Source organism: Mobula birostris, chromosome 10 (genome assembly GCF_030028105.1).
Source record: "Mobula birostris isolate sMobBir1 chromosome 10, sMobBir1.hap1, whole genome shotgun sequence".
Lineage (NCBI taxonomy): Eukaryota > Metazoa > Chordata > Chondrichthyes > Myliobatiformes > Myliobatidae > Mobula > Mobula birostris.
Window position 1 is genome coordinate 55656472 of NC_092379.1, and position 23310 is coordinate 55679781.

Below are 23310 nucleotides of genomic sequence, written 5' to 3' on the forward strand. Positions count from 1 at the left end.
CACCTATATAGGACCCTGATCAGACCCCACTTGGAGTACTGTGCTCAGTTCTGGTCGCATCACTACAGGGAGGATGTGGAAGCCATGGAAAGGGTGCAGAGGAGATTTACAAGGATGTTGCCTGGATTGGGGAGCATGCCTTATGAGAATAGGTTGAGTGAACTCGGCCTTTTCTCCTTGGAGCGACGGAGGATGACAGGTGACCTGATAGAGGTGTACAAGATGTTGAGAGGCATTGATCGTGTGGATAGTCAAAGGCTTTTTCCCAGGCCTGAAATGGTTGCCACAAGAGGACACAGGTTTAAGGTGCTAGGGAGTAGGTCAGAGGAGATGTCAGGGGTTAAGTTTTTTACTCAGAGTGGTGAGTGCGTGGAATGGGTTGCCAGCAACAGTGGTGGAGGCAGATACGATAGGGTCTTTTAACAGACTTTTGGATAGGGACATGGAGCTTAGTAAAATAGAGGGCTATAGGTAAGCCGAGTAATTTCTAGGGTAAGGACATGTTTGGCACAACTTTGTGGGCCGATAGGCCTGTATTGTGCTGTAGGTTTTCTATGCTTCTATGTTTTTAACATGAAACTACAATGTTGTGGCCATTACTGAAAATTGGTTGAAAGAGGGACGGGAATAGAACATAGAATAGTACAGTACATTACAGGCCCTTCGACCCACAATGTTGTGCCGACCCACAAACCCTGCGTCCCATATAACCCCCCACCTTAAATTCTTCCATAAACCTGTCTACTAGTCTCTTAAACTTCATGAGTGTATCTGCCTCCACCACTGATTCAGGCAGTGTATTCCATGCACCAACCACTCTCTGAGTAAAAAACCTTCCTCTAATATCCCCCTTGAACTTCCCACTCCTTACCTTAAAGCCATGTCCTCTTGTATTGAGCAGTGGTGCCCTGGGGAAGAGGCGCTGGCTATCCACTCTACCTATTCCTCTTAGGTGATTAATGTACCAGGTTTTCAAAGTTTTAGAAAAGATAGAAAAGGTGTGGGGGCGGGGGGAGAGAGAAGAGGGAGTTGCACTACTCATCAGGGACAATATCATAGCTGCACTCAGGGGAAACATAATGGGAGACACTGAAGCCATTTGGGTAGAACTCAGAATAGGAAGGGTGAAATCACACTGATGGGATTGTACTACAGACCACTCACCCCCTCTCCCCACTGTCGATAGCCACCAGGACACAGGATACTACACTGAGAAACAGATATATAATCAAATTAAGGAAACGTGTAAAATAATGGGGTTGTCGGTCATGGGAATTTCAACTTCCCTAATATAAACTGGGATATTCTTTGTGCAAGGTGTTTAAATTGAGCAGAATTTGTTAAGTGTATCAAAGTGGGCTTCTTAAATCACTATATGGACGGTCCAATGACAGGAGGGGTCTTACTGGACCTGGTGTTGGGTAATAAACCTGGCCAGATGACTGACCTTTCAGCGGGTGAATAGTTAAGAAAAAGTGACCACAACTCCTTATCTCTCAAGATAGCTATAGATAAAGATAAACTCTCTCCTTACGGGAGTTTTAAATTGGAGTAGGGCAAATTATAAGGGCATTAGGTAGGAACTAAAGAGTTCATTGGGAACACCTTTTTTCTGGTAAAGCCACATCAGACATAGAGGGTGTTTAAAGATCAATGGCTGAGAACAGCATAGCTATGTTCCTGTTAGAAGGAAGGATGGGGATGGAAAGATAACAGAACTGTTGATATCCAGACAGGTAATGAATTTAGTCAAGAAAAAAAAAAGTATGTAAAGCTTCAGAAGTTAGGATCAAATGGAGCACATGAGTATAAAGAAGCCAGAAAAGAACTAAAGGGGATTAGGAAAGCCAGGAGGTACCATGAAAAGTATTTAGCAAGGTGAAATAATAATAATTACATCGTTTTGGATACTGTTGATGGGGACGACCTACCAGCGACAAGTTGCAGTGGTTGCGTCTCTGGCACCGAGACAGGACCCTGAGCTCAGAAGGGAAGGAGGGAAAAGAGGAGAGCAGTAGTGATAGTGGATTGGATAGTTAGGGGGACAGATAAGAGGTTCTCTGGAAGAGATCGAGAATCCCGGATGGTCTGTTGCCTCCCTGGTGCCAAGGTCCATGATATCTCGGATCGAGTTCTCAGTATTCTCAAGAGGGATGTCGTGGTCCATGTAGGGACCAATGACGTGGGTAGGAAGAGTGAGGAGGTCCTGAAAGGTGAGTTTAAGGAGTTAGGCACCAAGTTAAAGGACAAGACCTTCAGGATAGCAATCTCAGGATTGCTACCAGTGCCACTTGCAGGCAGGTTTAAAAATAGTAAGATAGCTCAGATCCACACGTGGCTGAAGACATGGTGCAGGAGGGATTCATAGATAATTGGGCAGTTTTCCAGGGAAGCTGGGACCTGTTCCGGCGGGATGGTTTACATCTGAACTGGAGGGAGACAAATATTCTTGCAGGTAGGTTTGCTAGAGAGGCTCCCGTGGATTTAAACTAGATACAAGGGGGGGGAGGGGAACCAGAGTGTAGGAACAGATGTAGGGGAGAAGGAAGAAAAAGAAAATAGTAACGTTATTTGCACCGTTAGTGATAAACAGAGAGGAAGAGGTGGAAATTTTCTTAAATGCATTTATTTTAATGCTAGGAGCATTATAAGAAAGGTGGTTGAGCTTACAGCATGGATTGATACCTGAAAGTATGATGTTGTAGCTATTAGTGAAACACGGTTGCAGGAGGGATGTGATTGGCATCTAAATATTCCTGGATTTCGTTGCTTCAGGTGTGATAGAATCGGAGGGACAAGAGGGGGAGGTATTGCATTGCTTGTCAGAGAAAATATTACAGTGGTACTCTAGCAGTATAAATTAGAGGGCTCGTCTAGGGAGGCTATTTGGGTGGAATTGAGGAATGGGAAAGGTGTAGTAACCCTTATAGGGATGTATTATAGACCACCTAATGGGGAGCGAGAAGTGGAGGAGCAAATTTGGAAGGAGATAGCAGATATTTGTAGTAAGCACAAGGTTGTGATTGTGGGAGATTTTAATTTTCCACACATAGACTGGGAAACCCATACTGTAAAAGGGCTGGATGGTTTGGAGTTTGTAAAACGTGTGCAGGATAGTTTTTTGCAGCAATACATAGAGGTACCAACTAGAGACGGGGCAGTGTTGGATCTACTGATAGGGAATGAGATAGGTCAAGTGACGGAGGTATGTGATGGGGAGCACATCGGGTCCAGTGATCACAATGCCATGAGTTTCAATATAATTATGTAGAAGGATAGGTCTGGACCCAGGGTTAAGATTTTTGATTGGAGAACCGCTAATGTTGAGGAGATGCAAAAGGATTTAGAAGGAGTGGATTGGAACAAATTGTTTTATGGGAAGGATGTAATAGAGAAATGGAGGTCATTTAAAGGTGAAATTTTGAGGGTACAGAATCCTTATGTTCCTGTTAGGTTGAAAGGAAAGGTTAAAAGTTTGAGAGAGCCATGGTTTTCAAGGGATATTGGAAACTTGGTTTGGTAAAAAGAGAGATATCCACAATAAATATAGGCAGCATGGAGTAAATGAGGTGCTCGAGGAATATGAAGAATGTAAAACGAATCTTAAGAAAGAAATTAGAAAACCTAAAAGATACGAGGTTGCTTTGGTAAGTAAGGTGAAAATAAATCCAAAGGGTTTCTACAGTTATATTAATAGCAAAAGGATAGTGAGGGATAAAATTGGTCCCTTAGAGAATCAGAGTGGACAGCTATGTGCGGAGCCAAAAGAGACGGGGGAGATTTTGAACAATTTCTTTTCTTCGGTATTCACAAAGGAGAAAGATATTGAATTGTTAAAGTAAAGGAAACAAGAAGGGTAGTTATGGAAAGTATGACGATTAAAGAAGAGGAAGTACTGGTGTTTTTAAGGAATATAAAAGTGGATAAGTTTCCGGGTCCTGACAGGATATTCCCTAGAACATTGAGGGAAGTTAGTGTAGAAATAGCAGGGGCTCTGACAGAAATATTTCAAATGTCATTAGAAACAGGGATGGTGACGGAGGATTGGCTTATTGCTCATGAGGTTCCAATGTTTAAAAAGGGTTCTAAGAGTAAACCTAGCAACTGACGTAAGCTTGACGTCAGTGGTGGATAAATTAATGGAAAGTATTCTTAGAGATGGAATATATAATTATCTGGATAGACAGGGTCTGATTAGGAACAGTCAACATGGATTTATACGTGGAAGGTCATGTTTGACAAACCTTACTGAATTTTTTGAAGAGGTTACTAGAAAAGTTGACGAGGGTAAAGCGGTGGATGTTGTCTATATGGACTTCAGTAAGGCCTTTGACAAGGTTCCACACGGAAGGTTAGTTAGGAAGATTGAATTGTTAGGTATTAATATTGAAGTAGTAAAATGGATTCAGCAGTGGCTGGATGGGAGACGCCAGAGAGTAGTGGTGGATAACTGTTTGTCAGATTGGAGGCCGGTGACTAGTGGTGTGCCTCAGGGATCTGTACTGGGTCCAATGTTGTTTGTCATATACATTAATGATCTGGATGATGGATTAGTAAATTGTAAATTGGATTAGTAAGTATGCAGATGATACTAAGATAGGTGGCGTTGTGGATAATGAAGTAGGTTTTCAAAGCTTGCAGAGAGATTTAGGCCAGTCAGAAGAGTGGGCTGAAAGATGGCAGATGGAGTTCAATGCTGATAAATGTGAGGTGCTACATTTTGGTAGGACTAATCAAAATAGGAAATACATGGCAAATGGTAGGGCATTGAAGAATGCAGCAGAACAGAGGGATCTAGGAATAATGGTGCATAGTTCCCTGAAGGTGGAATGTCATGTGGATTGGATGGTGAAGAAAGCTTTCGGTATGCTGGCCTTTATAAATCAGAGCATTGAGTATATGAGTTGGGATGTAATGTTAAAATTGTACAGAGCACTGGTAAGGCCAAATTTGGAGTATAGTGTACAGCTCTGATCACCGAATTATAGGAAAGATGTCAATAAAACTGAGAGAGTAAAGAGGAGATTTACCAGAATGTTACCTGGGTTTCATCTCCTAAGTTACAGAGAAAGGTTGAGCAAATTTGGTCTTTATTCTTTGGAGCATAGGAGGTTGAGGGGGGATTTGATAGAGGTATTTAAAATTATGAGGGGGATTGATAAAGTTGACGCGGATAGGTTTTTTCCATTGAGAGCGGGGAAGATTCAAACAAGAGGACATGAGTTGAGAGTTAAAGGGCAAAAGTTTAGGGGTAACATGAGGGGGAACTTCTTTACTCAGAGAGTGGTAGCTCTGTGGAATGACCTTCCAGCAGAAGTGGTTGAGGCAGGTTCGATGTTGTCATTTAAAGTTAAATTGGATAGACATATGGACAGGAAAGGAATGGAGGGTTATGGGCTGAGTGCAGGTCGGTGGGACTAGGTAAGAGTAAGCATTCGGCACAGACTAGAAGGGCCAAGATGGCCTGTTTCCGTGCTGTAATTGTTATATGGTTATATGTGGTTATATGGAATCCTAGGGCATTCTATATATACATCAAGAGCAAGCGGATAACTAGGGAGAGGGTGGGACCACTCAAGGATAAAGAACATTTGCTTTGATGCTGTAAATCTGAGTGAGGTACTTAATGAGCGCTTCAGGTACTTAACAAGGAAAAAGAAGTGAAAGACCAGATTAGTGCTGTGTATAAATATGTGAGGGTGTTTAGAGGTCAAGAAGGAGGAAGTTTTGGGCCTCTTGATGAGCATTAACATGAAAATGTCCCCATGGCCTGATAGGATTTACCCCAGGTTATTGAGGGAAGCAAGAGACAAGATTATGAAGCCTTGACCAGCATCTTCATGTCCTCTCTAGGCACAGGAAATGTCCCCATGGACCGGCGAATGGCTAATGTACCTCTATTTAAGAAGGAGCAAGGGAAAATCCTGGTAACGTCAGTGGTAGGGAAATTGCTGGAGAAAATTCTAAGGGATATAAGCATTTGGAAACCTATGGCCTAATTAGAGAGAGCCAGCATGGCTTTGTGCAGGGCAGGTCGTAAATTACCAACTTAATTGAGTTTTTTTAAACAAGTTGACAACAGAGATTGATGGAAGGTAGAGCAGTGGATGTTGCATGGATTTTAATAAGGGGTTTGACAAAGTCCCTCATGGGAGACTAATCCAGATGAATATGCATGGGGTCTGTGGTGAATTGGCTGTTTCGATTCAGAACTGGTTTGTGCATAGAAGACAGAGGAAGGTTGAAGGGACTTAGTCAAGCTGATCTGAAATTAATAATTCCATAGGGACCTGTGCTGGGGCCTCGGCTATTTGTGATGCGCAATATATAAATGACCTGGATGATACCAATTTTGGAGGAGTTGTGGATAGTGCAGAAGACTGGCAAAGAATACAGCGAAATATAGATCAATTGCAGTTATGGCCTGAGAAAAGGCAGATGAATTTTAAATCAGATAAATGTGAAATGTTGCACCTTGGTAGGTCAAATATAAGCAGGCAAGACCCTCAACAATGTTCCTAAGCAGAGAGATCTTGGTTCATAACTCCATTAAAGTGGCGATACAGGTCGATAGAGTGGTTAAGAAAGCTTACGGAATACTTGCTTTTATTAATCGAGGTACTGAGTTCAAAATTGCAGAGGTTATGTTGAAAATTTTTCAGTTATATGAAGAGTAAAAGGGAGGTGAGAGTTGACATTGGATCATTGGGAAATGATGCTGGTGAGGTAGTAATGGGGAACAAAGAAATGGCAGATTAACTAAGTACTTTGCTGCAGTCCTTACTGTGGAAGAGGTCTGTGAGTGTCGGTGAGCAGGAGTGAGTGCCATTGCTATTACAAAGGACAAAGTGCTAGGCAAACTGAAAGGTCTTGAGGTGGATAAGTCACTTGGACCAGATGGACTAAATCCCAGAGTCCTGAGAGATTGCTGAAGAGATAACTAATATATTGGTCATGATCTTCCAAGAATCACTTGATTCTGGCATGGTCTCAGAGGACTTGAAGATTGCAAATGTCACTTCACTTTTCAAGAAGGCAGGAAGGCAAAAGAGGAAAAATTATAGGCCAGTTAGCCTAACCTCAGTCGTTGGGAAAGGGTTGGAGTCCATTATTAAAGATGAGGTTTCAGGTTACTTGGAGACTAATGATAAAATAAGTCAAAGTCAGCATGGTTTCCGTGAAGGGAAATCTTGCCTAACAAATCTGTTAAGAGTTCTTCAAGGAAGTAACTAGCAGGGTGGACAAAAGGAGAGGCAGTAGATAACATTTACTTAGATTTTCTGAAGGCATTTGATCGCACCTCACATGAGGCTGCTTAACAGGTTAAAATTGTACAGTGTTATTAAGGAAATATACTGGCATAGATAGGGAATAGCTGACAGGCAGGAGGCAGCGAGGAGGAATAAAAGGGGCCTTTTCTGGTTGCAGAGGGACTTAGGATAAATCACAGGTTCAGTCTGTAGTAAATGCAATGCTGGCATATTTCAATATAAAAGCAAGGAGATAATGTTGAAGTTTTATAAGACACTAGTTTGGCCTCACTTCGAGCATTATCTACAATTTTGGGTCTCTTATCATAGAAAGGATGTATTGGCATTGGAGAGAGTTCAGAGGAAGTTCACAAGGATGATTCCAGGAATGAAGGGGTTAACTTATGAGGAGTGTTTGTAGCTTTGGACCTGTTCTCACTGGAATTTAGAAGAATGCGTGGCGATCTCATTGAAACCTACAGAATGTTGAAAGGACTTGATAAAGTGAAGGTGGATGTGGACGGGTGGTCCTCTGGTGGGTGGTATCCAGAACTAGAGGGTGCAGCCTTAAAACTGAGGGGCAACCTTAAAGAACAGAATTAAGGAGGATTTTTTCTTTTAGCCAAAGAGTGGTGAATCTGTGGAATGCTCTGCCACAGACTATGGTGGAGGCCAAGTCTGCTGGCATATTAAAAGCAGAAGTTGATAGATTCCTGATTGATCAAGGAATATGGTGTAGGGGGTTGAATGGGATCTGAGATAAGCCATGAACAAATGACAGAATGGACTCGGTGGGCTGAATGGCTTAAGTCTGCTCCTACGTCTTACGGTGCTTGGGAAGCTGAAAGGTCTGAAAGTAGATAAGTCACTTGGACCAGATGACTGAAAGGGTTCTGAAAGAGGTAGTTGAAGAGATTGTGGAGATATTAACAGTGATCTTTCAAGAATCACTAGGTCCTGGAAAGATTCCAGGGGAAATAAAAAATTGGAAATGTCACTCCACTCTTCAAGAGGGGAGGGAGGCAGAAAAAGGAGAAAATTATAGGTCAGGCAAAGAGTGGGAATAAAGGGGGCCTTTTCTGGTTGGTTGCCGGTGACTAGTTCACAGCACTCACTATTAGGACCACATCTTTTCATGTTATATGTCAATGATTTGGATAACAGAATTCATGTTTTTTGGCAAAATTTGCAGGTAATGTTGAGGAAGCATGGAGTCAGTGGAAGGACCTGGATAGATTAGAAGAATGGGCAAAGAAGAGGCAGATGGCATATAGTGTTGGGAAGTGTACGATCATGTACTTTGGTAGAAGGAATAAAGGCATAGATTATTTTCTAAAGAGAGAGAAAATGTAATGATCAGTGATGCAAAGGGACCTGAGAATCCTAGTGCAGTATTCACTAAAGGTTAACTTGCAGGTTGAGTCGGTGGTAAGGAAGGCCATTATGAAAGGACAAGAATATAAAAGCATGGATGTAATGCTTTACAAGGCATTCTTCAGATTTCAATTGGAGCACTGTGAACAGTTTTGAGCCTCTTATCTGAGAAAAGATGTGCTGGCATTGGAGTGGGTCCAGAGGAAGTATACAAGATTGATTCTGGGAAAGAAAGGGTTAACCTATGAAGAATGTTTGATGAAAAGCTTTGGGCCTGTACTCAGTGGAGTTTAATAGAATGAGGGGAAACCTCAATGACACCTATGGAATAGTGAAAGGCCGAGACAGAATGGGAGAGGATGTTTCCGAAACTGGGGAGTCTAGGACCCAAGGCCACAGAATCAAAATAAAGGGAGATCCATTTGGAACAGAGATAAGGAGGAATTTCTTCAGCAAGAGGGCAGCAAATCTGTGCAATTCATTGTCACAGACAGCTGTAGAGGCCGAGTCACTGGGTGTATTTAAAGCGGAGGTTCACAGGTTCTTGATCTGTCAGTGCATTAAAAGCTTTGTGGGGAAAAGGCAGGAAAATGGGGTTGAGGTAAATCAGCTATGATGGAATGGCAGAGCAGACTTAATGGGCCAGAAGGCCTAATTCTGCTCCTATGATGCACAGCTGGACAGTGAGGTGGCAGAAAGCGTTCAATCCAGAAAAGACAAGGTAATACACTTTGGATGATCAAACTTGAAGGCTGAGTACAAGGTTATCAGCAGTCTGGAGGAAGAGAGAGTTCTTGGGGTCTAGGTCTACAGATTCCTCAAAGCTGCCACATATTGATAGGTTGGTTGGGAAGGTATATGGCATGCTGGCCTTCATTATTGTGGGGGGGGGGTGTTCAAGAGTAATGAGGAAATGTTACAGCTCAATAAAACATTGATTAGAAAACACTTGTGTACTGTGTCAGCTCTTGTTGCCTCATTATAGGATGGATGTGAAAGCTTTACAGAGGGTTCAAGGAGATTTACCAGGATGCTACCTGCACTAGGTAATATGAATCACCAGGAAAGGCTGAGTGAACTAAAGCTTGAGAAACAGAGAACAAAAAATAACTTGATAAATGTATACAAGATTATGAAAGGCTTAGATAGAGTAGAGAGCGTCACTCTCCCCCACTGAGAACAGCTGTTTTTAAGATAGAGGAGGAAAGTTTAGGATAGATATCATAGAGACTGGCGAGTGCCTGGATTGCACTGCAGGGAATAGTGGTAGAGGCTGATACAACAGGGACTCTTAGAAAATCACCTGAATGTAAAAAAAATGCAGGGTGGGGGTTGGGGAAGGGTCAATGGCAGTGTAGGAGGAAAGGGTTAGATTGATCGTGTGGATAGTCATAGGCTTTTTCCCACAGCTGAAATGGCTAACATGAGAGGGCACAGTTTTAAGGTGCTTGGAAGTAGGTACTGAGGAGATGTCAAGGGTAGGTGACATCTTTTTTTTTAACGCAGAGAGTGGTGAGTGCATGGAATGTGCTGCCAGTGACAGTGACGGAGGCGGATATGATAGGGTCTTTTACGAGACTCCTGGATAGGTACATGGAGATCAGAAAAATAGAGGGCTATGGGTAGCCTTAGGTAATTTCTAAGTTAAGTACATGTTCGGTACAGCATTGTGGGCCAAAGGGCCTGTATTGTTCTTTAGATTTTCTACGATCATGGAATACATTTATATAGGTTGGCACAGCATTGGTTTGAAGGGCTCGTACTGTGCTGTAGTGTTCTGTTTGAAAAGGACAAAAACATTCACCTCATCACCCATTTGTGGTACAAATGGTGACCGGCGTGGAACTGTATCTCTGATCCAAGCTGGAGGAATCCATTCTTCTTCAGGCACACCTGCCAATGCAAGAAGTTCACTGGGTCTCTAGAAAAGGACAAAGTGTGTGAAAGTTTGCCTCTATTATGCAAGATATGAATGTGAAATAGGATTGGATATGAAATGATCCATTCTATGCATAAAATGAAAACGGGAACTAAAGGTTTATTTATCAATCCATCACAAGGAGAATATACTTATTAATTTAAAAGCACACATCTTAATGTAAATCTGCTTATTCAATATAAAATACTGATAACATTTTAGACGAGCAGCTTCATCCTTGCTAGAAGAGATAAGACGTGGTAAAGAAAACTTTAAGCCAAATAATGGACCCAGCTTTAAATAAAGGAGAGCACGAAAGACCCATAAACACAAATAAATTAAAGTTTCCTTTTGTTGTGCTAAGTATTTTTATGTTCTATCGTAAAATATTGCTTGACATTGGAAAATATAGCACTGTGCAAGTCTTAGGCACTCTAGATTTTTTCATATTCATTTTGTTTCAGATGTTTATTTTTTGTCTTCTGCATTAGTGTGTCAGTAGAAAAGCACAAATTTTAAGTTTCCACACATTCATTTTCCAAACAACTAAAAGTTAGAGATTTTTTTGTATTTCATTAAAGAAAGTAATATTTAAGTAATAAAACATTTTTTAAACAAAAATGAATACTTTTTAGGTATGTAGCCCAGTGCATAATTAAACAAAGATAACAAGCCGGTGCTAAAGATCAATGACATAACGAGTTGAATGAACTAAACTGATCAACTGAAACAGAAACAGGTGTTAGAAAGAATCAAATTGGGTGAAGGTCAACAAAACTAAAAGGTGAGGGTGTGGCAAATGTGAGTTTAACTTTCAAATTGTGGCAAGACACAAGGTGGACATCATGCGTCAGCAAGGTCTCTTCCAAACAGGAACTTTGCAGTAGACAGGAGTTTCAAGATGTGCTGTCCAAGCTCTTCTGAAGAAGCACAAAGAAGCGGGCAAGGCTGAGGGCCAGAAACGCAGTGGTCAGCCACAGAAACTGGGTGCAACAGACAAGAGATTCATCAAATTGACATCCCTTCTAAATCAGAAGATGTCTAGCACTGCTGTCAGCTCTGAACTCATAGAAACTACTGGAACCCAGATACACCCTTCTACAGTCTGGAGAAATTTTGTCAGAAGCGGTTCTTATGGAAGAGTTGCTAGTCCTCTAAAGCGGAAACAAAACAAAGAGACTCTCTGCACAAAAACAGAAGAAATGGGATGCTGAACAATGGCAGTAAGTGCTCTGGACTGACAGGTCAAAATTTAATTTTTTTTTACTCAAAGAAGAGTCAGTTGGTCCATAGAATAGCTGAAGAGCACTACATGAATGAGTAGTCAACACTGCAGCCAACAGTGAAGCATGGCGAAGGTTCTCTGCATTTTGGGACTGCATATCTGCAAATGGAGTTGGTGTTCTAGTCATAATTAATGGAATCCTCAATGCCAGGTATAAGCAGATTCTCATCTATCACACAATACCATCAATCAAGGACAATAACCCCAAACACATGGCCAGGGTCATAAAGAAGAACAAGGCTGCAACTGCTGCTCTGGCCTCCACAGAGCCCTGATCTCAACATCAGAGGCTGAGAGACAGAAGTAAGCAAGACAACCCAAGTCTGCAGAAGAACTGTGGCAAGTTCTCCATGATATTTGGAACAACCTACTAGCCAAATGTCTTATGCAATTGCCTTACAGATAATTGATGCCGTTACTTAGGCAGTTTGAACTAAAGCGCGTGGAAGGTCAACCAGTGAGAACAGCGGGAAGAGTTTAAAAGCAAGCAGAGTTGAAAAGGTGACTGTTATTTCTTCAGCAGTCTGAATACGGCACAACTGCGCAAGCGCGTGGAGGTCGGCCAGTGAGAACAGCAGGAAGAGTTTAAAAGGAAGAAATATTTACAGGGCGGGCATCAGAGGAGCGGGCGATGGAGTAAAGGGAGACTGAGAGGGAAGGCTTTGGCTCAATGGGGCTTCAGCGATAAATGGTCGAGGCCATGTAGGTTACCTGTTTAAAATAAAGACAGAGTGTGTGTGTAAGGCCGGTTTTCTGTGCTCAGTGTCAGATGTGGGAGGTCGTAGAGACTCCTGGCCTCCCGACGACCACATCTGACCAGATGCGTTGAGCTGCAGCTCCTTAGAGACCGCGTTAGGGAACTGGAGCAGCAGTTCAATGACCTTCGTCTGGTCAGGGAGAATGAGGAGGTGATAGAGAGGAGCTATTGGCAGGTGGTCACCCCGTGACTACAGGAGACAGAGAAGTGGGTTACAGTCAGGAGAGGGAAGGGCAAAAAGCAGGTACCAAAGAGTACCCCAGTGGCTGTCCCCATTAACAATAAGTATTCCTGTTTGAGTACTGTTGGGGGGGGACGGCTTACCTGGGGGAAGCAACAGTGGTTGCGCCTCTGGCAACAGAGTCTGGCCCTGTGGCTCAGAAGGGTAGGGAAAGGAAGAGGATGGCAGCAGTGATAGGGGACTCTATAGTTAGGGGGTCAGATAGGCGATTCTGTGGATGCGGGAAAGATACGCGGATGGTAGTTTGCCTCCCAGGTGCCAGGGTCCGGAATGTTTCTGGTCGCGTCCATGATATCTTGAAGTAGGAAGGAGAACTGCCAGAGGTCGTTGTATATATTGGTACCAATGACATAGGTAGGAAAAGGGAGGATGTCCTGAAAAAAGACTACAGGGAGTTAGGAAAGAAGTTGAGAAGCAGGATCTCAAAGGTAGTAATCTCGGGATTCCTGCCTGTGCCAGGTGACAGTGAGTATAGAAATAGAATGAGGTGGAGGATAAATGCGTGGCTGAGGGATTGGAGCAGGGGGCAGGGATTCAGATTTCTGGATCATTGGGACCTTTTCTGGGGCAGGTGTGACCTGTACAAAAAGGAAAGGTTGGACTTGAATCCGAGGGGGACCAATATCCTGGCGGGAAGGTTTGCTAAGGCTATTGGGGAGAGTTTAAACTAGAAATGCTGGGGGTGGGAACCGAACTGAAGCGACGGAGGAAAGGGAGATTGGCTCACAAATAGAAAAAGTTTGAGACAGTGCGAAAGGGAGGATAGGCAGGTGATAGAGAAGGGACGCACTCAGTCCGATGGTTTGAGATGTATCTATTTTAATGCGAGGAGTATCATGAATAAAGCGGATGAGCTTAAGAGTGTTGATCAGCATTTACAGCTATGATGTTGTGGCCATTAGAGACTTGGATGGTGCAGGGGCAGGAATGGCTATTTCAAGTGCCAGGCTTTAGATGATTCAGAAAGGATAGGGAAGGAGGTAAAAGAGGTGGGGGTGTGGCACTGTTGATCAGAGATAGCATCACTGCTGCAGAAAAGGAGGAAGTCATAGAGGGGTTGTCTGCGGAGTCTCTGTGGGTGGAAGTTAGGAATAGGAAGGGATCAATAACTCTACTGGGTGTTTTCTATAGACCACCCAATAATAACCAGTACATCAAGGAGCAGATAGAGAGACAGATTCTGGAAAGGAGTAATAATAACAGGGTTGTTGTGGTGGGAGATTTTAATTTCCCAAGTATTGATTGGCATCTCCCTAGAGTGAGGGATTTAGATGAGGTGGAGTTTGTTAGATGTGCTCAGGAAGGTTTCTTAACACAATATGTAGATAAGCCTACAAGAGGAGAGGCTGTACTTGATCTGGTATTGGGAAATGAACCTGGTCAGGCGTCAGGTCTCTCAGTGGGCGAGCATTTTGGAGATGGTGATCACAATTCTATCCCCTTTACCATAGCAATGGAGGGGGAAAGAAACAGACAAGTTAGGAAAACGTTTAATTGGAGTAAGGGGAATGATGAGGCTATCAGGCAGGAACTTGGAAGCATAAATTGGAAACAGATTTTCTCAGGGAAATGTACCAAAGAAATGTGACAAATGTTCAGTGGATATTTGTGTGGGGTCTGAGAAGGGACCCACAATGAGACATGGAAAGGATAGTAGGGTACAAGATCCCTGATGCACAAAGGCTGTTGTAAATCCAGTCAAGAAAAAAAAAGCATACAAAAGGTTCAAGAAACTAGGTAATGATATGAATCTAGAAGATTATAAGGCTCGCAGGAAGGAGTTTAAGAATGAAATCAGGAAAACCAGAAGAGGCCTTTGCAGACAGGATTAAGGAAAACCCCAAGGCATTTTACAAGTATGTGAAGAGCAAGAGGATAAGACGTGAGAGAATAGGACCAATTAAGTGTGACAATGGAAAAGTGTGTATGGAACCGGAGGAAATAGCAGAGGTACTTAATGAACACTTTGCTTCAGTATTCACTATGAGAAAGGATCTTGACGATTGCAGGGATGACTTGCAGTGGACTGAAATGCTTGAGAATGTAGATATTAAGAACGACGATGTGCTGGAGCTTTTGGAAAGCCGGGACCAGATGAGATGTACCCCAGGCTACTGTGGAAGGCAAGGGAGGGGATTGCTGAGCCTCTGGCGATGTTCTTTGCATCATCAATGGGGATGGGAAAGGTTCCAGATAATTGGAGGGTTGTGGATGTTGTTCCCTTATTCAAGAAAGGGTGTAGAGATAGCCCAGGGAATTATAGACCAGTGAGTCTTACTTCACTGGTTGGTAAATTGATGGAGAAGATCTTGAGAGGCAGGATTTATGAACATTTGGACAGGCTCAATATGATTAGGAATAGTGAGCATGGCTTTGTCAAAGGCAGGTCGTGCCTTACAAGCCTGATAGAATTTTTTTGAGCATGTGACTAAACATATTGATGAAGGTAGAGCCATACATGTAGCGTATATGCATTTTAGCAAGGAATTTGATAAGGTACCCCATGCAAGGCTTATTGAGAAAGTAAAGAGGCATGGGATCCAAGGGGACATTGCTTTGTGGATCCAGAACTGACTTGCCCACAGAAGGCAAATAGTTGTTGTATACCGGTCATATTCTGCATGGAGGCCAGTGACCAGTGGTATGCCTCAGGGATCTGTTCTGGGATCTCTACTCTTCGTGATTTTTATAAATGACCTGGATGAGAAAGTGGTGGGATGGGTTAGTAAATTTGCTGATGACACAAAGGTTGGGGGTGTTGTGGATAGTATGGAGGGCTGTCAGAGGTTTCAACAGGACATTGATAGGATGTAAAACGGGGCTGAGAAGTGGAACATGGAGTTCAACTCAGTTAAGTGTGAGGTGGTTCATATTAGGTCAAATACGATGGCAGAATATACATTAATGGTAAGACCCTTGGCAGTGCGGAGGATCAGAGGGGTCTTGGGGTCCGAGTCCATAGGATATTCAAAGCTGCTGCGCAGGTTGACTCTGTGGTTAAGAAGGCATACCATACATTGGCCCTCACCAAACGTGGGATTGAGTTTAAGAGCCAAGAGGTAATGTTCCTGCTATATAGGACCCTGGTCAGACCCCACTTGGAGTACTGTGCTCAATTCTGGTCGCCTCACTATAGGAAGGATGTGGAAACCATAGAAAGAGTGCAGAGGACATTTACAAGGATGTTGCCTGGATTGGGGAGCATGCCTTATGAGAAGAGGTTGAATGAACTTGGCCTTTTCTCCCTGGAGCGACGGAGGATGAGAGGTGACTTGATTGACGCGTACAAGATAATGAGAGGCATTGATCGTGTGGATAGTCAGAAGCTTTTCCTCAGGGCTGAAATGGCTAGCATGAGAGGGCATAGTTTTAAGGTGCTTGGAAGTAGGTACAGAGGAAATGTCAGGGGTAAGTTTTTCTTACGCAGAGAGTGGTGAGTGCATGGAATGGCCTGCCAGCGGCAGTGGTGGAGGCGGAAACGATAGGGTCTTTTAAGAGACTCCTGGATGGGTACATGGAGCTTAGAAAATTAGAGGGCTATGGATAAAGCCTAGGTAGTTCTAAGGTAGGGACATGTTCGGCATAGCTTTGTGGGCCGAAGGGCCTGCCTTGTGCTGTATGTTTTTTGTGTTTCTATGTTTCTAAGTGCAAAGGGTGTCACAGCAAATACTGACTTGTTTAGTGTTTTTTTTACTCTTTATAGTAATTTTTTTGATATTTACAAACTTTTCACTATTTTTGACAGCATCTTCACTTTACAGAATTTTTTAGCACGTGCTGAAGACTGTACAGTACTGTATTCTACTCCTATCAACAGAGAAAAGATAAATAAATGGTTTTTATAATCTCAACATAAATTCTTCAGAAGCTATAAAAAGTTAAGAGGTAATTTTCTGAACCTGTGCTGTATGATTGCTTGTGTTTAGTACATTAACCAAATGCTCTGCACAGTAAGATTACATCATTTGCTTAAACAATGATTTAGCCCAAAACAACCTTGCTAAAATTGCTATTTTGATCTCTGTTTTATAATAGGTCTATTCTAATGGGACAAAGGATATGACTTTTCTGGCATTTAAAATTTGTGCATCTTACAGATAATACATTAAAATAACTAACAGCTTTCCAAACAATTATTCACACTAGTTCACTGCACAACAGAATACACACTTCCATTTAAAGATCTTGGTCATTGTGGTCCTGATCAATGGGCAGGATATATCGAAAGAATTAACCTTGCAATAAACTCGATTTACTTACAATTGATCCACTGAGCTGTCTAGTTGAAAATATCACTTCAAGCAATTTATCATTATTGATGTAAAACTTACAATATCTTAAAGACATTCATTTATGTTTCTGTCAGTCCAACTGAAAACACACTATTCAGTAGTAAAAGCTGAATATGGAACTTACTGTTTAAACAATTTGATTTGTCTAATATAATTTCCAAGTGGGTTAATTAAATTGTAAATGTATGCTGACTTAAAGGAGTTATCTGCTGTACTCTAGATTACACTTTGTATCCATAATATAACATCAATACAAAAATTCTTCAGAGTCAGTCAGGTAGAAATTGTCAGAAAAGTTACCTTTTGTTTGGACTGTTTGGATTTCTTACGTTTTGCAGGCAATCTTTTATCCATCTTTTCATTTTCAGAGCTGCTACTGTTGTGCCTTACTATTTGCCTCACCTGTCGCTTAGGTGGCCGCAAGTTAATGCCTGCATCTGCTGTCCAATCTGAATACTCACTTGAGGAATCACTAGATTTTGAATGTTAAGAAAAACAAAATAAGATTTTAAGACCAACTTTCACAATTCTGATGGCTGCTCTAGTCAGTGAAACATCTGCTTACAGCATTACAATATGTTTTCAGACTCAAACTTTTTATTTATTTACAGAAACAACGTAAAATAGGCCTGCTGCGTTCACCAGCAACTTTGATGTGTGTTGGTAAAATAGGCCCTTCTGGTCCTTCGAGCCACACCTTCAGCAATCCACTGATTTAACCACAGTCTAATCACAGGAAAATTTACATTGACCAATTAACCTACTAATAGGTACTTCTTTGAACTGTGGAAAGAAACCAGAGCTCCCGGACGAAACCCACACTTTCACAGGAAAGACATACAGACTCCTTACAGAGGATGCTGGAGTTGAACTCAAAGCTCCAACACCCTGAGCTGTAATAGTGTCGCACTAACCACTACACCATTATGGCACCCAAACCTCATATGGAACATTGAGAAACAAGTGATTTTCTTAAAAGTACCACCCATATTATCAGGGAATACAAACAGAAGGTAAAGTGTCCTTGGCACCCCAATTATCAAACACCTCAGCCCAATAAAAATTATTGGAATCAGGTGTGTCCCCAAAGGCTGTTGAGATCATTGCACACCATAGAGCACAGTAGACCATGGTGGGAAATCCAGGTACTAACAGTGAGTCCCAGTCCAACTCTGACTCCTACTCCAACTTCTGGACATAACACTGCTCACGTGGATGGCTAGGCTTTAAAAGTTTTGACAGCTGTACATCTGCTCAGACTTATAAAGGTCCACAATGGATATAGGTGTAGCCACTTGGCTTCCCTGCATTATCCACAGAGATATTGCCATTACTCACGACAGTTAACTTCAACTGCAGTCTTATTTCAAACATCAAGTCTGGGACAACAGCAAGAATGGCAATGTAGACAATTCCAAGTGAATTCATGAAATATGCTTTGAGCACTGGAAATAAACTAGACTGACCTGAACTACATCACCCTTCTTCACCAGTGGCATCTAACAATCACAGAAAAAAATTAATACCATAGACAGATTTAGCTCCCAACTCCCCTAAGCTTTTACAGTAGTTAACAGAGCAAGTTAGCAGTACAATTAATAATCTCCACTTGTCTGGACAGTGAACTTACTTTACTTTACACTTTATTGTCGCCAAACAATTGGTACTAGAACATACAATCATCACAGCGATATTTGATTCTGCGCTCCCTGGATTACAAATACTAAATATTAAAAATAGTAAAAATTTTAAATATTAAAAAATTAAAGTATAAATCATAAATAGAAAATAGAAAAATGGAAAGTAAGGTAGTGCATAAAAACCGAGAGGCAGGTCCGGATATTTGGAGGATACGGCCCAGATCCGGGACAGGATCCGTTCAGCAGTCTTATCACAGTTGGAAAGAAGCTATTCCCAAATCTGGCTGTATGAGTCTTCAAGCTCCTGAGCCTTCTCCCAGAGGGAAAAGGGACGAAAAGTGTGTTGGCTGGGTGGGCCATGTCCTTGATTATCCTGGCAGCACTGCTCCAACAGCGTGCGGTGTAAAGTGAGTCCACGGACGGAAGATTGGTTTGTGTGATGTGCTGCACCATGTTCACGATCTTCTGCAGCTTCTTTCGGTCTTGGACAGGACAACTTCCACACCAGGTTGTGATGCACCCTAGAAGAATGTTTTCTACGGTGCATCTATAAAAATTAGTGAGGGTTTCAGGGGACAGGCCAACACAGATTAAACTGCATCATGATTAACATTTCATTCACCACCAGGGCTGGAGTGCATGTCAATGACAAAATGCAGTGTAGCATCTGACCAGGCTTCTTCCACAGCACCTCACAAACTTGTGCCCTTACACACCAACTACAAAGCAAAAACAGCTTAAGAACAGCAACAGGCAAAAACTTCTTTGAGTGTGAAACACATCTTTTAGTGTCAAGATCCAATTTTTAGAACCACTTTTTTCACCTCCACGGGACTTTAATGAACTCTCAACCCACTGCTTACATCAGGCCAGACTACACTAGGATCAGGGAATCCAGAATAAACATTAAATGGATTTCCATCAGGTGCTCCAGTTTCCTCCCACATTCTAAAGATGTACGATGAGTGTTAGGGAGTTGTGGGCATGCTTTGTTGGCACTGGAAGCATGGTGATACTTGCGATCAACCCAGCACAACCCTCGCTGATTTGATTTGATGCAAGATGATGTATTTCAAAGTTCAAAAAGTTAAAAATAAAATTTATCAGAATACATACATGTCACAACGTATAACCCTGAGATTCTTTTTCTGCAGGCATACTCAGCAAATTTATAGAACAGTAACTATAAACTGTAAACACCAGGAATTTTTAACTGTAAACAAACTACTCAAATGCAGATACAAATAAATAGCAATAAATAACAAACATGAAATAACAATATAACAGAGCCCTCAAATGAGTAAACCTATCCCCTTTTGTTCAAGAGCCTGATGATTCAGGGGTAGCAACTGTTCTTGAACCTGGTGGTGCGAGTCCTGAGGCTTCTGTACCTTCTACCTGAAGGCAGCAGCAAGAAAAGAGCATGGTCTGGGTGGTGAGGATCTTTGATGACGGATGCTGCTTTCCTACAGCAACCCTCCAGGTTGGGAGGGTTTTTAACTCCTGATGTACTAAGCTGAATCCACTACCTTTTGTCGGATCTGCCACTCAATGGCATTGGTGTTCCCATACCAGGCCGTAATGCAGCCAGTCAGCACACTTTCCAGCACACACCTATAGAAGTTTGCCAAGGTTTCGATGACATGCCGAACCTCTGCAGACTCCTGGGGAAGTAGGGGTGCTGCCATACTTCCTTTGCAATAATATTTAAATAATGGGTCCAGGACAGGTCCTCTGAGATAGTGACACCCAGGAAATTAAAGTTACTGACCCTCTTCACCTCTGATCCTCCGAGGATTACTGGCTCACGGACCTCTGGTTTCCCTCTCCTGAAATCTACAAACAGTTCCTGGGTCTTATTAACAATGAATTAAGCCAAGTTTTACTCAGCCAAGTTTTCAGTCTCCCTCCTGTATGCTGATTCATCATACCTTTTGATACAGCCCACAGCAGTGGTGCCATCAACAAACTTGTAAATAGTATTGGTGCTGTTCTTAGCCACACAGTAATAGGCATAAAACAAGTAAGCAGGGAGCTATGTACACATTCCTGCGGAGACTGTACAGGAAATGTTTTTGCAAATCTGAACTGATTGGGGTCTACAAGTCACAAAATCCAGGAGGCAATTGCACAAGGGGGTATTGAAGCCCAGGTCTTGGAGTTTACCGATTAGTTTTGAGGGGATGATGGTGTTAAATGCTGAGCTGTAATCGGTAAACAACATCCTGATGTATGCATCTTTGGGGTCCAGAGTTCAAAAGTTGTGTGAAGAGCCAATGGAATAGCATCTGCTGTAGACCTATTGCTTCAGTACACAAATTGGAGCAGATCCTATTTGCCATTTAGACAGGAGCTGTCGCAGTATGCTTCAACACCAGTTTCTCAAGATATTTCATCACTGTGGATTTAAGTGCCACTGTCCGACAGTCATTTCAAGAGGTCACCACACTCTTCTTGGGCACCGGTACGATTAAAGCCTGCCTAAAGCAGGTGGTTAGCACAAACTGCTGGAGCGAGAGGTTGAAGATACCTGTGAATATACCAGCCAGTTGGTGGCTTTCCTTGGATTCACTCTCTTGAAGGCAACTCACCTCTCCTGCTGCGTTTTCGGCCATGGCCATGGCGTTGACCCTTAACGACACCGCACTAACTGCTCCGCATTTAACCATTCACCGTGAGATCTGAAGATCATTGATGTATTTTATAGTCCTTTGTTGAGAGGAAATTTACATGATGCAGATTGCAGCAATGGCATTTCAAAAGGAGTACACTTCAAAGGAAAACTGGTACAATTTCCCACTGCCAGCAGAGAGTCACCAATGTTCACCACAGTGCCATCTTGTATGTTCAGCGTACACAGGCCGTGCTGGCTGGTGGCACAGCGAGATCAGCGCCGGACTCCGGAGCGAAGGTTTCCGACTTCGAATCCAGGTCGGGCCACTCCCGAGCACACTTTCCGTCCATGCCGGGTTGAGTGTCGAGCTAGCCACTCGGCCTCATAAAAAATACAAGGGTCGAGTTCATAATGTGACCTGGTTAGTCCTGACACCAGGCGCCAGACAAGAATGGCTGACTGTCTGGTGCGACACTCTTTTAAAAAAAGCGTACATGTGACAAATAAAACTAATATATAAGTGACTGCCTTGCGACCAATATTCATGAAGGAATACCAGGGAAGAATTAGTGACTTGAATTAAGTACTAGAGGGCTAGTATTCACCAAATTCCCAAACAGGGTTGAGTATTTCTGAAGATTGGGAGTGCTACAAATGGGTGAGAATTGTGCTAAAGTTGCCTACCTGGAACTGCTTTCACTCTGCCACTCTTCTTCAGCCTCTTCAGATGTTCCATCACTTCCATCTATTGTCTCCATTTCCTGCTTTGATACCAGAAGAATATTAAAAAAAGAATTTGCAACCTGCCAACTCATCAGACGCTACATCACTCTTCTGTAGAACTTAAGTGATGGGAAATGGGAATTCTCAAGATGAATAGCTTTCTAGTTGTAAGTTTAATCATGTGCTAATGAAAACAACTTTGGAACAAGTTTTTAAATGTTAATTGGCTAAAAGGGCACAATCTATAGTTTTCTGTAAGTGACAACACAGGTTGATAAGGTGGTGCAGAAGCTTGCCTTCACTGACCAGGGCATGGAATGCAAGAGTAGTAATGTTGTGTTTCAACTTCACAAAATACTAGTCAGCCCACACTTGGAGCACTGTTAATTCTTTGTTGTCATACGATAAGAAGGATGTGAATGTACTGGAGAACACAAGGTTCAGTAAGATATTGACAGGATTGGAGGACTTTAGTTATTTATTTATTTAGTTAGTTATTTAGGCATTGGATAGGCTGGGTTTTCTCCCCTGGAGCTACAGAAACTAAAGAATGACCTGACAAATGTGCGTAAGATTATGAGAGGCATGGGTAGAATAAGAGAGTAGGAATCTTTTTTCCATGGTAGGGGTATCAGAAACAAGAGCAAAGAGCTTTAAAATGTAACATCCTGGGAAGGGTTTCACAGATAATGTAATGCTCTTTCTGTAGAAGCACTGCTAATGTAATGGTCATTCTGTATGGTTAGAGTTAACGGGTGCTTTGGAATGTGGGGATTCAATGAGGGGAGTGTGTTTTCGTGCTGTGTGCCTGACACCAAGGTGATCTGGGTCCTTTGTTTAACGGGAGATGGAAAGAGAAGACGCCAGAACGGAGAGGTCGTAGATACCAGAAAGGAGTGAACTTGGAGTGGTGCCATGAGTCAACGAAGCCCAGTGAGATCGATGGAGGATGGCGAAAGGGAAACCGTGAGCTCCAACGTGTACATTAGACTGTTTCATTAAAATGGGTCCTTTACTTTTCGTTTTTCTTTACGAACCCTTCAGTCAAATTACAATTATAAAGCTAAATTGTTCAAATGCATATGGTGTACTGTCTGTTATTTTGAGGTACTAATTTGTAACAGGGTAACAGATCACGCAGCATCCACAGAAACAGAAGGTTTTGCACCTCAATTTCACACGTTTGGCGAGGCCAGAGGTTGTCTTCCCTAGAATT

General features: G+C 42.4%; 1 protein-coding gene across 11 annotated transcripts in view; it reads right to left on the reverse strand.

The window, feature by feature from the left end:
* The window catches only part of brwd3 (bromodomain and WD repeat domain containing 3), a 302860-nt gene that overhangs the window by 147952 nt on the left and 131598 nt on the right, over positions 1–23310 (reverse strand). For 8 of the 11 annotated variants that reach the window (XM_072270314.1, XM_072270316.1, XM_072270318.1 and 5 more), the window contains exons 22-24: positions 22056–22135; positions 17418–17589; positions 10429–10545 (exon numbers count right to left, since the gene is read on the reverse strand). In XM_072270314.1, coding sequence (XP_072126415.1) covers positions 10429–10545; positions 17418–17589; positions 22056–22135 — 369 coding nt within the window. Of the gene's footprint in view, positions 1–10428; positions 10546–17417; positions 17590–22055; positions 22136–23310 lie in introns of those variants that run through there. The other 3 variants (XM_072270315.1, XR_011887509.1, XR_011887508.1) reach the window with 3 other exon arrangements.